Source organism: Aquarana catesbeiana, linkage group LG02 (genome assembly GCF_042186555.1).
Source record: "Aquarana catesbeiana isolate 2022-GZ linkage group LG02, ASM4218655v1, whole genome shotgun sequence".
NCBI lineage: Eukaryota > Metazoa > Chordata > Amphibia > Anura > Ranidae > Aquarana > Aquarana catesbeiana.
Window position 1 is genome coordinate 639,814,551 of NC_133325.1, and position 15,042 is coordinate 639,829,592.

Sequence of the window (15,042 nt, forward strand, 5' to 3'; positions counted from 1 at the left end):
CGTGATCTTGGTATGTGGGGTTTCAAAATAGAGAAAAAAAGGCCATAGCGTGATCCCATATAGCAGGGTTTGAATATCTCCTAAAACAGCGGCAATCCACGAGCGCCGAGCTTGTATACTTCTGTCAGTTCCTGGTGATATCTATTGCTCCAATCCTGACGCGTATCGTCACATCGCGTGACTTCATCATCCCCTGAAGAAGTCCGTCATTTGACGGAGCGATCACGTGGTAAACGGCCGCTGTCAGCGGCCATTTACCGTGATCCAGTCACGGATGTTCCTGGGTGCGGGCGGGAGCATGATTCTGGGAGGACATCAATGTACATCCTCCCAGAGTTATTGAGCCACGCTGTAGCCGTCATTCGGCTATAGCGCGGTCGTTAAGTAGTTAAACCCCACATAACGAGATCACAATCGAAAGAAGGTTAATTCATTTGACGATTACTACCTGTGACTAATTCATGCTGTAAACCTTACAGCAGTAAGGTGATAGTCTTGTACACATAGAGGTGCCACTATTAGAAGATTGGCAAGGCACCGGTTGTTTTGCCATGTCACGGTGGAGGGATTCATTATTTATGTGGAAAATCGTTTAGACTTTTATTTGGATTGTAGTTTTTTTCACCGCATATTCAGCTGTGCACACTGGACTTTCATCATTTTGTCTTACTTGTTTTATATTGGTTTAATTTATGTGACATTTTGTTAATCATCATTTTTAATCACTTATGTATATTCAATCGTTTCTAGCAAGTTTTGCCTATGTTAATTTTTACATGGTATTTTATAATTAGTCAGTCTTCTGGCACTATTTGCACACTCACACAGCGCAACACTATCATTTACACAAAATCAACTTAGCTGTTATAGCAACAGATGTCCCTACTGGTAGCTTTCTCTACACGTCCTTTTCCCGTGACAATGAGAACCAGGACAAATGGAGGGTTAAAATTCCTCAGCGACAACGTAGATAGCATAAAAACGCTGAGAGGTTCTAAACTTTCCCTATTATATCCAAAACTAAGCAAAGTTTTGGCGTAAGATTTACTTTGACCTAGTTTCTCTTTCTAACCATGTTTCATGTTACACCCAAATTTAGTGTGTAACAAAAGTCATAGTCACATTCCCCAAATACTCACATGGACACCCCCACCCTTAGCTGGATCATAGGGATGCTTCTTCCTGGAAGATCCTATTTTTTAATCGTTCTTTTCCTCACACAGCTACATTATCCATTCACAGATTCTTTCACAGGAATCTGTGGCTGAAAAGACTACAAGTCCATTATGCTACCACAGCAGAGGGACTGGTGGATCACGCCAATGCTTACATCAATGCTTTTAATTAATCCTACATGTTTCGTCTATCCCAGTTGAAGTCTGTTTAGACGAAACGCGTAGGATTAATACACCGGCCCCTGGCCACTCTTCACTGCGCTCTGCTTTATCTACCTATATGATTGCTTTTATTTGAATATAGATTTTTTTTTTGGATATTCGATTTACTTTTTACCTTGCTACCATTAAAATGGATTTTTAAAACAGCTTACCTGTAAAATCCTTTTCTTGGAGTACATCACGGGACACAGAGCACCATAGTAATGACTATCTGGGTTATATGCTACCTTTAGGTGATTGGACACTGGCAACCAATAGTAAGAAGGTTCCTCCCATATAACCCCTCCCATACAGGAAGTACCTGTAGTTTTGTAGCAAGCAATGAAGATCCCAGAAAAGAGGGGAGGGACCTCTGTGTCCCGTGATGTACTCCAAGAAAAGGATTTTACAGGTAAGCCGTTTTAAAAATCTATTTTTCTTTATCGTACATCACGGGACACAGAGCACCATAGTAATGACTATCTGGGATGTCCTAAAGCAATGCATTTAAGGGGAGGGAACACAGTATTCCTAGATCCCCTTCTGGCCCAGGACTTATAAAGCCGCCTGCAGCACGCTGTGGCCAAAAACAGTCTCCCTTTGAGATCTGACATCCAGCTGGTAAAACCTGGTGAACATATGAATTGAAGACCAAGCGGCCGCTTTGCAAACCTGAGCCATAGACACCTGCTGGCGTACTGCCCATGACGTACTAACTGCTCTGGTAGAGTGAGCTTTGAAATATTGAGGCGGAACCCTGCGTTTTAACTCATAAGCCTAAATAATGAGCTGGCGAATTCACCTAGAAATAGTTGAACTAGTTGCTGCCTGTCCCCTCTTAGGACCGTCTGGCAGGACAAAAAGGAGTCAGTTTTCTGAAAAGGAGCTGACATGTCTAAGTAAACCTTGACCGCTCTCACCACATCCAGTGAGTGAAGCGACTTTTCCTCTTTAGAACTAGGATTTGGAAAAAAGGAGGGTAAAATGATATCCTGATTTAAATGAAACCTGGAAACCACCTTCGGTAAAAAATAAGGCCGAAATTTGTCCTTTACTGGTTCCTAAAGATAAGCCTAAATCAATTCCTGATTGAAGAAAGGCAAGGATCCTACCAATCACATACCTGCGAGGATGCCATTCCTTTTTCTCCCACCAGGAAATATATGATTTCCATACCTTATAGTAGATACTTCTAGAATCTGGCTTTCTAGCATTAAATCAGAGTGGATAAGACTGAACCCCTGATACCACGGTTCCTTAGTACCCTGGTCTCAACAGCCAAGCCATCAAATTCAGAGACTGTAAAGAAGGATGGTATATGGGGCCTTGAGATAACAGATCTGGACGGTCTGGGAGACACAGCGGGTCCTCCACCGCCATCCTCACCATCTCTGAATACCAGGACCTCCTGGGCCACTTCGGGGCCACCAGGATCACTGTATTCTGCTCCCTCTGTATCCTGCGCAACAAGTGTAGCAGCAACTGGATCGGAGGGAACGCATAAATCAGGGAAAACCTGTCCCAGGGAACCACCAGTGCATCCGTTCCGATAGCAAGTGGATCCCTGGTCCTGGACATAAACCTGTCTACCTTGGCATTGAATCTGGATACTAGAAGATCCACATCTGGCACCCCCCAATGCTGGCAAATCTGAAGGAAAACTTCGGGATGAAGAGACCACTCTGCTGGAAGTAACTGCTGGCGACTTAGATAGTCTGCTTGCCAAATTGTCCACCCTGGGAATGAACACCACCGACAGAAACGGTACATGTCTCTCTGCCCAAGTTAATACGTGGTCTACTTCCCTTTGGTCCACCCGGCTCTGGGTGCCCCCTTAGTGGTTGATGTACGCCGTGGAGTTGTCAGATTGGATTCGGACAGGGAACCCCTGCAGTCTGGATGTCCAAAATAGGAGAGCTAAGCGAGCTGCCCGAATTCCTAGCAGATTGATGGGTAAGGTCTTCTCTACCTGAGACCACAATCCCTGAATGGAAGCCTCCTCCAGGACTGCTCCCCAGCCCAGATGACTGGCGTCCGTAGTTACTACTTTCCAGGTTACTGGCGGAAAAGACTTCCCACCGTTCAAGTTGCTGGTCTTTGACTACCAAGAGAGTTCCCTTTTTACCTGTAGGGATAGATACATGGGATGATCCAAGGATTGAATCAACCTGTCCCAAGCTTCAAGGATAGCTCTTTGGAACATCCTGGAGTGAAACTGCACATAGGGAACCGCGCTGAAAGATGACACCATCTTGCCCAAAAGCTTCATGCATAGACGGATCGAAGGACCTTTTGTCCCCTTGACCTTCCGAACAAGCTCCATTATAGAACTGACTCTTAAAGGAGGTAGAAATACTTTTTCTTGAGTTGTGTTCAAGATCAGACCCAGATATGTTAAGGCCTGAGCTGGACGAAGGGCCGATTTGTTCAAATTCAGAATCCAGCCTAGCAACTTTAGGAAAGGGGCCATAGTCGCAATGTTTCCTAAGCTTGATCCCTCAGCAAAAGATCGTCCAGGTATCCTACCACCGCGATTTTCTGGGACCTTAGGAAAGCCAACACTGGGGCCAGAACCTTTGTGAAGACTCGAGGGGCCACGGCTAGACCGAATGAAAGTGCCACAAACTGGAAATGATACCCCTCTACTGCAAACCGCAGGAATCTTTGATGTGGGCCAAAAATCGGTACAAGCAGGTATCGTCCTTGATGTCTATGGACGCTAAAAAGTATCCTTTTATCAAGGAAGTGATTACTGAACGAACCAACTCCATGCGGAAGGTTCAGACGTTTAAAAAGGAATTGAGGGATTTGAGGTCCATGATGGGCCTTACCTCTCCGTTTGGCTTTGGCACTGTAAATAGGTTCGAGTAGAACCCCTTGAATCTTTCCTTTTGTGGAACTTTGATGATTACTTTCTGCCGTTCCAGATGTTCTAAAGCCAGGAATAGGGTCTGAAGGAACCCTGGCTACTAAATACTGAGTCGGGGGAAAATCCCGAAACTCTATTTTGTAACCTTGAGAAATGGTGGAAATGACCCACTTGTCCTGAGCCAATTTTCCCCAAGCACCTGCGAACCACCGCAGCCTGCCCCCTACCTCGCAGGAGTGGGAGCGCCCCTTCACAAGGAAGTCTTGGAATTGGTTTTGGCTGGTTTCTGGGTCCAAGGTCTCTTTTGACCTTGAGGCTTCTTAAAAAGGTAGGTGGCTGGGGCCGTCGATACCTCTTAGGGGAAGAGGCACTTGGCCCAGGAGAGTTAGGAATTTTAAAGGAAGGCCGCTTACCCCGTCTCTTAACTGGAAGCAAGGAGCTTTTCCCGCCTGAGATTTTTTGGATATATTTATCCAAATCTTCCCCAAAAAGACGCTCACCGTGAAAAAGAAAAGCCACCAGTAGCCTTTTGCATGGCATCTCGGCCGACCAAATCTTTAACCACAGTACCCTGCGCATATGGATTGAGAGTAGTGCAAAACGAGACATCTGCTGAATTGAGTCTTTTAATGCATCTACCGCAAAACATAACGCGCGAGGAAGTTCTGATAGTTCATTAGAAACTTCCTCTGGAACAGGCAGGTTTCTGACCAATTTCTTAAATCGGTCTTTCAATGCCTGACAAATACCGATAGCTGCCACTGCCGGTTGTACTGCTGACCCAGCTACTGAAAAAGTAGCCTTTAGTAAGGATTTCAGCTTTTTATCTGCCGGACCCTTAAACCCCTGGGCATTATCCACTGGGCAGGTCAGACTTTTATTCACTGAAGAAATGGCAGCATCAACCAAAGGTGTATCCCACTTCTTCTTGAACTTTTCCTCCATAGGATATAAAAAAGACAACCTTTTAGGAGGCAAGTATGTCCTGTCCGGGTGGTCCCAGTCAGCGTAAATTACCTGTTCCAATAAAGGATGCAAAGGAAATGCCTGGGGAGCTGGTTGAGGACGTAAGGACCCTAATGTAGAATAAGAGGGTCCCGGTCCCTGTACCGGAGGTAATTTAAATCCAGCTCTCACCATCTCGGTCAAAGATTGGATAAGCAACTTTTGGGATTGGGAAGCTGAAATTGGTTCTTCAGAACCTGAATCCTCAGCCGAGGACTGATCAGCCTCCCCTTCCTCTTTGTCTTTAACGGCCTCCTCCTCCAAATCCTCTGCCCATTCTGGATCCAAATCACAGAGACCCATGCCAACCGGGCCCTGGTGCTCAAGTGTTTCATCACTGGGACCAGGCTCAGGGGAGGGAGATCTATGACGTTTCTTCCCTCCCTGTGTTACTGTAGCAATCATACCTGCTATTTTGCCTTCAAGGCCAGCAAGGGCTGATGCTAAATCATCCTTAGTAACATAGGCTGAAGCAGGGATATTGGTAGTGGCCACTATGCCTGACAACTGCAATGGCTCAGCCAGGCCAAATGCCGCAGGTCTTTCAGGGGAGACTGATGCTGCAGCAACCTGAGTTTGATCTCCTGTTTTTGAAGGAGCACTTTTAACCCCAGGACTTGCCCTGCTCCCCACACCTCGTTTCCTGGAAGACATCGCTTACAAGTTTGAGGAAAAAAAGGCACTCCCTCTGAGTGATCTAGCTGGGCCCAGCACACAGCCACCACCACAGCTTTACCAGCCTCCAACTTGTTGAAAATGTCCAATTTCAAAATCCCAGACCTCTGTGTCCCACCGCATACGAGGCCCTGCTGAGATTAACCGACTAGCAGCAATGACATGTCAGAGCGTACCTCCCTTTATTCCATGCGCCACCCACGCATGCGCACCCTGTATGACGCAGATACACACAGGTATGCCACGCGTGCGCAGCACCCGCCACCATGTGCAGGAGATACAAACATAAGCTGCATCTGTCAGCTTGCTCTGTAACAGAACCACCTGCAATGAGACACAGGGCTTACATAAGGCACTTTATACTGGAAACAACAAATAATCGATAGGCCTCCCAGAGTGAGTACTCACCAGTCCTCGCTGCAGGACCCGATACAGGCCCAATCTTCCCCCATCACGGTGGGTAGCGCCTCTGAGGACCTTCAGGGACCGGGTCCACACCCCTGGACCTGTAAAGCACCCTTTTGGTTCCTTGGGCAAAATAAAGACCAGGAATACCATGTAACAAGTGTCCAGCGCCTAAAAAGGACATTACAAGCAAAACCTTGTTCTTGAACCAAGGCTCAGGTACCATCCACTTTAGCTTTTAATGCCATCCGAATGGATCCGATATAACATCCTCACTGGGACATTACTGAAGAAAATTTGAAGAGCTTCCACAGCCGTGACCATCACCTTCAAGACACTGGCAAAAAACTAAAGGTACTTCCTGTATGGGAGGGGTTATATGGGAGGAACCTTCTTACTATTGGTTGCCAGTGTTCAATCACCTAAAGGTAGCATATAACCCAGATAGTCATTACTATGGTGCTGTGTCCCGTGATGTACGATAAATAAAATCCTGTACGGATTCACACTGTGGAGACTCTTGTTTTCCCTTCCATGTGTGTAATATCCTTTGTCTGAATCTGGAAGCTAGTCGACGTTTATCGTGGTGGATGCTGCTATCTCCAACCCATCCTTACACCTGGAGTTCTTGATGGTCACCCACCGAAGCGGTTGCCGTGCAACTTCTTTGAGAGTTCGGTTTTGGACGTTCTGAATATGCCTGACTGATTCGCCACCATATGGTGTGTTGGGTCCACTGCTTCCGGTAAGGACATCTCCTGTCTCCCTTCGATGGTGACGGCACTCTTGGGTGCATCTTTACCACCGAACATATCCTCCCTAGAGACTGTTTAACATTTGCTGAAATTAACTGCAATTTTTTGGACTCATATCCCATAAGATCCCTCTTTGGATCTCTTTACATGCTATATTGCTCAATTGTTCAAACTATTGCATTTACAATGTTTTCTGCCACATTTTTGACATTTCATAGTGTGTATTATTTACTTCACATTATATTGATGTTTTTTTCATTTTTTATCACTACTTTTCATTTTCCTTTAGAGTTTTTTGACCTTTGAACCCATAGTGTTTTTTTGACAAACGCACTGGGACACCCTATAGCCTTTTAGTGTGTGCACTCACATCATATGACACTGATGTTGGGTACTTTCCAATATTATTTTATTATATTATATTTATTTTCTGTATACAGGCATGCTTGGAAACACACTTTTGTCCATATATATCATTATTGAGGAGTGATACCTTTCTTTGATAGTCCCATATCCTATAACTTTCTAGCACCACACTTTATACAGCTAGCTACTAGGGGTGCGCATCTTCACTGGTCTCACGATTCGATTACGATTATCTGGTCAACGATTCGATTCGATTCCACGATGCATCACGATTACCGACGAGCTTCCGCTTGGGCTGCCTAGGCGGCCCTTCTTCCCTGCAATCTCCTGGGACACATCACAGTTCCCAGAAGATTGCCCGGCTGAGCAGGACAGAGCAGTGAGACATGTGCACCCGGCTGTGAAGCTGCAAGCTGTCACAGCCGGATGCCCACAGTAGTATTGCCAGCGCAACGACAGGCAGGGGAGAGAATGGAGGGTTTGGGTGGCCACGTCGCTGGATTGTGGGACAGGTGAGTGTCTTTTTATTAAAAGTCAGAAGATACACTTTTTTTGTAGCTGCTGACTTTAATAAACAAAAAATTTACTAGGCGGCCCCTCCCTGCCAGCGATCTTCTGGGTCCCAGAAGATTGGCTGGCCAATGGCAGATCGCAGTGCAGCTCGTGCAGTCTGCGCCCAGCTGTGAAGCCATAAGCTGTCACGGGCGGGTGTCACTGCCCACAGTAGATGACGGCGCCGAGGAGAGGGAGAGGAGCGAGGCTCCATGTGGCCGCATCAATGGACCGTGGGACAGGTGAATGTCTGATTATTAAAAGTCAGCAGCTACACTTTTTGTGGCTGCTGACTTTTAATAAACTAAAAAACGTGTGGAACTCCACTTTACGTAGTGCACTAATCCGGTGCACTACAAGGTACAGGAATTCACACACACGGCTGCTGGAAGGTCAGGAGGGATTACAATCCACAACTGACAAACAGCCCTGTGAAGTTCCTGTACTGTGTCTGTGACATTTCTCTGGACTCCCCTGTTTGCACCTTCCAGCACACTAGGAGTTAACACAGTGGAATGTGCAAACTGGGGGGGGCAGAGAAATAATGTCACAGAGCACATGTATGAGACAGTGTAAGTAGAATACAAACACACTTGTACTCTACATACAGCTGTTAAAATACCTGTGTGGTAAGAAAAATGCAGTTAAAATCCATTAAGTGCCCACCACTGTATCTGCATTTTAAAATGTATGCAGCTTCATATCTTATTTTTCAGTCTGTGTAAATATATATAACTGTTTTTGTCATAATTGCTTTTGTTTATAAATACAATTGTAATCCATTAACTGGTGATCGTTGTGTGTGTGTTTTTTTTTTAAATATATGCATCTTCATACCTTGTTTTTTTTAGTCTGTGTGTAAAACTGTATAAGCCGGTCATGTGACTGCTCAGTCCAGCCCGCATCGCTCTCCTCTCAGTCTCAGGTCTCTCTGACTCTCCTGACGTCAGTGGGAGTTCTCAGCCCTGCCCACCAACTGTAGCTATCAGATCAGAAGAGAGGCGGGCGAGGCTGACGTCAGGAGAGACAGAGAGGAGAGGGGCGGGCCGGACCGAGCAGTCACATGAGCGCCGGGATATACAGTTATATACACACACACACAACTAAAAACGAGGTTTGAAGCTACATATATTTAAAAAAAGAACACATACAGCGATCACCACTGAATGGATTACTATTGCATTTAATAGCAAAAGCCATTTTGAGAAAAAACGCTCGGAGTACACTTCCGGGAGGGGCGGGGCAAGTCGGGATGACGTCACACCCGACATCGATTCTTCGGGGGGCTTGCATCGATGCCGCATCGGGGACCCCCGAATCGCGATGCGGTGATTAAATTCCACACCCCTACTAGCTACCATAACCCGGTATCCTCTTCTTCAGCAGGCGGTCTGCTTTCAGATAAAAGTGGTCTCTGTGGCAGATTCGCCACAAGATCACTTTTATCCGTGCCCTCCCCCGCTTACCAGCAGTTCCTTTCTCCTGTTAGGTATGGAGAGGAGTGAGGGGGGAGATGGCCCCCACCCGTCTCCATACCATTGCAGGGCGAAAGCGACGTCAAAACGTCACTTCCGCCCATAGCTTTTAAAGAGACTTTTTTTAACTACTTTTTTAATGCATTTTTGTGTAAATATGAGATCTGAGGTCTTTATGACTCTAGATCTCATATTCAAGAGGTTCTGTCATGCTTTTTTTTTTTATATTACAAGGGATGTTTACATTCTTTGTAACAGGAATTAGAAAAAAATAAATCCTGTCACTTTTTTTAAGAACAGTGTAAAAAAAAAAAAAAATAAAAAAAAAATAAAAAAACCCTGCATGCAGAAGCTAACGCAAATGGGAGCAGCGCCCACATATGAAAACTGTGTTCAAACCACACATTAGGTATCGCCGCAATCGGTAAAGCGAGAGCAGTAATTCTAGCCCTAGACCTTCTCTGTAACTCAAAACATGCAACCTGCAAAAATGTTAAACTTTGCCTATGGAGATCTTTAAGGGTAATCCTTAAGGGTAAAATTTTGTCGCCATTTCACAAGCGAGCGCAATTTTGAAGCGTGACATGCAGGTTATCAATTTACTCGCGTAACATTATCTTTCACAATAAAAAAAAAAAAAAAAAAAAAAAAAAAAAAAATTGGGCTAACTTTACCGTATGTGTATTTTTTCCCAAAAAAGTGCACTTGTAAGACCGCTGCGCAAATACCGTGTGACAGAAAGTATTGCAAAAATCGCCATTTAATTCTCTAGGGCAGTGATGGCGAACCTTGGCACCCCAGATGTTTTGGAACTACATTTTCCATGATGCTCAAGAACACTGCAGAGTGCATGAGCATCATAGGAAATGTAGTTCCAAAACATCTGGGGTGCCAAGGTTCGCCATCACTGCTCTAGGGTGTTAGAAAAAGAGATAGATAGATATAGATCTCTATCTATGTTTGAGGGTTCCAAGTAATTTTCTAGTGGTTAAAGTGGAGTTCCAACCAAAAATGGAACTTCCACTTTAAGGGAAGGTGACCCTCTGACATGGCACATTTGGCATGTCATTTTTTTTTTTTTTTTGGGGGGGGGGGGGGGGGGGGGGGAGCAGATACCCTCCTTTTAGAGGGTTCCAGCTTCCATTTCCTCCCTGCGCACCGCAGTATCAGAAGGGAGATCACCTTTCCCCCTTCCCTCTCGGCAATCATCTGGGACACGTCACAGGTCCCAGATGATTTCCCGGCCAGTCACGGCTCGCGCACAAGCAGTGCGTGCCCGGCTGTGAAGCGGCAGCCTGGCGCCCACAGCGACAATGCCGGCGCCGCAGAGAGGAGGGGGAGACGAGCGGAGCTTCGTTCCCCCGCATCGCTGGACAGGTAAGTGTCCCATTATTAAAAGTCAGCAGCTGAAGTATTTGTAGGTGCTGACTTTTAGATTTTTATTTTTTTTAAGCGGAACTCCACTTTAAATGGTTAACCACTGATCAAAGTCATAAGACTACTATATATGGTTTGTGAGAAAAAAGTATCTTAGCAGTTTATATTTTCTAAAATAATTGCATTTCTATTTTCTGTGGGAGACCAGATATAGTGAATGCAGGGTCCTGGGTTTAGTAACACTTTAATACCGCTTTAAAGCAATTTGTACTGCAAAAAAACAAACCTGTTTGGCATGGAAAGTTGTAATTTTACACACGCATGCGCATGTTAACCGCTTCCCGACCGCCTCGTCGGCAGAAGGGCACGTACAGGCAGAATCACGTACCTGTACGTTGCCCTTTAAGAGGCGGCTTGCGGGCGAACTGCGGGGAGCTTCGTGAGCGCGATCGTGGGTGCCGCGGACTTGATAGCCACGATCATCTCACAGAGAGGAAGAACGGGGAAATGCTGATGTTAACAAGCATTTCCCCGTTCTGCCTAGTGACAGTGTCACTGATCACAGCTCCCTGTAATCGGGAGCGGTGATCAGTGTCGTGTCACACACAGTTTCTCCCCCCCACAGTTAGAATCACTCCTTAGTACACACTTAACCCCTACAGCGCCACTATCATTCACACAGTAATCAATGCATTTTTAATTACACTGATCGCTGTATAAATGTGAATGGTCCCAAAAACGCGCCAAAAGTGTCCGATCTGTCCGCCATAATGTCGCAGTCAAGAAAAAAATAAATAAATCGCTGATAGCCGCCATTACTAATAAAAAAAAAGAAAAAAATTATTAATAAAAATGCCGTAAAACTATCCCCTATTTTGTAGACGCTATAACTTTTGTGCAAACCAATCAATAAACGCTTATTGCAATTTTTTTTAACAAAAATATGAAGAATATGTATCGGCCTAAACTGAGGAAAAAAATTGGGTTTTTATATATTTTTTGGGGAAATTATAGCAAAAAGTAAAAAATAATTCGTTTTTTTCTAAACTGTCGCTATTTTTTTGTTTATAACGCAAAAAATAAAAACCAAATCAAATACCACCAAAAGAAAGCTCTATTTGTGGGGGGGGGGGGGGAGGATGTCAGTTTTGTTTGGGAGCCACGTCACATGGCCACGCAACTGTCAGTTAAAGCAACGCAGTGCCGAATCGCAAAAAGTGCTCTGGTCTTTGGCCAGCCAAATGGTCCGGGGCTTAAGTGTTTAATGCAACACACCAGGATGTGTGACTGGGTCCTATACCTCACACACAGCAATGTGTCAGATTACTTTCCCTCAGTCTGCAGATCTCCATTGATGCTGAAGGTCAATACTCACACACAGTGTGCTAAGGCAACACATGGGCACAATTACTTCTATCAGCACTGGGAAGTGAACTGTGATTGGCTGTATGTCACTTCCTGTGCCCGGTGTGGGTGATGTACAGTACAGATGTCCTACCCAAAACATACAAATCCCTTCCATTGACATCCATCACGGCGGAGCCCTAATAAAGTAACAGCCCCAAAGGCACTTCAGTGTATATGTTACATAGAAAAGCTCGCCATGGACTAGAGGAAACACAGACATGTCATTTATTGAAGTGAAATGCATGCTCCTTCCTATATCACCCCGCCTCCCTCCCGGTTACCGTGCTGCGGGCTGTCTCCGTTGGACACAGGAGCCATGTTCTCAGGACTGGACTACCGAGAGCTGACGGAATCCTGGCGCCAAAACTGCCACAACCCGGACACACACAGCTGCACTCAAACTGGCGCGACCCTGCAGACCAATCAGGGAATGCAGGAAAAAGCCATTCTCCAATCACAAGCGAAGCGTTCTATCGCTCTCAGCACACGTGCGCGTTCCAGAGTTCTCTGGGCACGCGCTGTGTGTGGTAAAGCGCATGCGCGGCTTAAAGACAGCTTCAAGTTAAAGGAGATATCCACTAGTAATGACACTAATCTAAATGCAACACAAACCATTTGTTATGTATAGATATTATAAATTACTTCTGATTCTAAAGCCTGTTACACACTATAAGTTCTTATTTTTCGTTAAAAAAAAAAAAAAAAACTGTCAGATTGCTGTACACAAGCAATGTTAGCATACCTCCCAAGTAGGCATAGGACACACCCCCTGCCACGCCCCCTTAAAGGAGAATTATATTTTAAAAAAATAGATAACCCACAAGTGCTTTTTTTTTTTTTTTTTTTTTTTTTTTTTTTTTTTACCACTACCATTCCCTTATACTGGCTTTTGATATTTACAAATGCAGCCATTTGGAATTAGGATGAAAGGTTTAGCACTGCAATACACTATTTTGAATGGTAAATAGTGCATTTTGTATACAAATATATAGATCAGACCAAAATGAGGGACAAATGAGGAGGAAAGAGGGACATTGCTCGAAATCAGGGACAGTCCCTCGAAATCAGGGACAGTAGGGAGCTATCTGTTAGTACAGCGATCTCCCCCACTATGCTATTGTGTTCTGACAGGAGGACTGCCCCCCCCCCCCCCCCCCACCAGGACACACTGGTCAGCAATTATTAGTATTATTTAGGATTTATTCTGTCAACAGCTCTTTACAACATGAGGACAGACAGTACAGTTACCACACAATTCAATACAGGAGGAATCAGAGGGCCTTGCTTGTTTGAGCTAAAAATTGACATGGCTACCTTTACACATACCTCACTTATATACTTAATGATACATAAGTGATTAAAACCTTTTATCTATATATGAATCAACCCATGAAATTAAGGACGAATGATACCTGTTCGAAAAGGGTAACGATCTAATTTATTTAAACTTACTATTGTACAGAAAAGAAACTTGTGTTATTATGAGATTAGCAACTATAACATAAATGATACAACCTTAAAAACAACAATGTTACCAATGATAATAAATATTGCTATAATGGTCATACCCATGCTATCAAGAGATTAATAAGGTATTACGGCCAAATCCTACGATAGAAAAGGTTACAGGAGAGAAAAGAGACATAGAGATACATTGTATGGAGAAGTCTTACGTAACCATCCTGCATCTAGACCGTCCGCCGGAGAGAGCTAGCCTCTCCAGGTTTTTTGGTTGTATATTGTTAGAACCCACTCCCACTCAATCAGAACTCAGGGTCACCTCATTGGTTCAGAAGTGGCATTGAATCCTGATTGGCTACCCCTGAAGCCTAAAGTTTATTGGTTAAGTTGGCTTAACTTCTGCTTTAAACATTAGACTCTCTGGTGCCTCTGAGTCTGCCTTAAACCAGTTAGCTCTGTTTGAACTCAATATAACCAATTCGGAAATTAGCATGTCACAAGACCCCCCATCCAGGTGGTGAATTATCACCTGCCTAAAACATTCAACAGCTTTTGAGAACCAGGAAAAATCTAAGCTGGGCTCAACCTGATATCACAAAATATAGTACTTTTATTAGAGAGTTCCCCTGAAGATATAAATATGGATTGCAAAATCTCCACCACAGTCCCCCCTGAAGTTCATTCTTGAACTTATGTCCTCCTTCAATGATCTTGCACCCACCCACAACAGCCCAGAAGCCCCGACCCTTCCCCACCACCACTGCGGCCTCCTCTTCCTTTCTTGAACACGCAGGAACTCCTCAAAGTAGGCTTAAGATAGCAAAGAAATCCTGGTCCTTTGGAGACTTCACATCCAAACCATGAGTGTCTGTATTGCAATGTTTCATCACTCCTCTGCCTTGGAGGAGCGGAACTCCAACATTGATGGCGGGATCCTGGCATATCTAGTCCTGTATCTATGTAAGACCATGTAATGGTTGCATCGATTGGATCGGACCGCGAGACAGCACTTTTCAGCATGGTGAAGGAAAGTCCAGGAAAGTCTTATTCGTGACACATTTATCTCAAGGAATAACTTGGTGGTCGCTGCTTCTTCAGGTGGGGTCGGGCGGGTCTCCAGACAGTCGTGCATGAATACAGAAAGAGAGAGGAGAACGTTAGTGTACAGAGAAATGCTGGACAGGAACAGAGTGTTGGCCATTAAGACTAAATACTCATAAAGGGTGTAATGTGGACGAGTAGAGTGGGTTCCCACAGGGTACAGAGTCTGAGCAACAGCCAGTATCATCCATGGCCCTTGATGGTAGGGATAGACAATA

At 44.8% G+C, this 15,042-nt stretch overlaps 1 protein-coding gene across 2 annotated transcripts in view; it reads right to left on the bottom strand.

The window, feature by feature from the left end:
- The window catches only part of POLA1 (DNA polymerase alpha 1, catalytic subunit), a 717,861-nt gene extending 705,096 nt beyond the window's left edge, over positions 1-12,765 (bottom strand). For both annotated transcript variants that reach the window (XM_073616430.1, XM_073616431.1), the window contains exon 1: positions 12,544-12,765. In XM_073616430.1, the coding sequence (XP_073472531.1) occupies positions 12,544-12,580 (37 nt within the window). In that variant the 5' untranslated portion in view covers positions 12,581-12,765. The remainder of the gene's footprint in view (positions 1-12,543) is intronic.
- Positions 12,766-15,042: the final 2,277 nt, after the last annotated feature.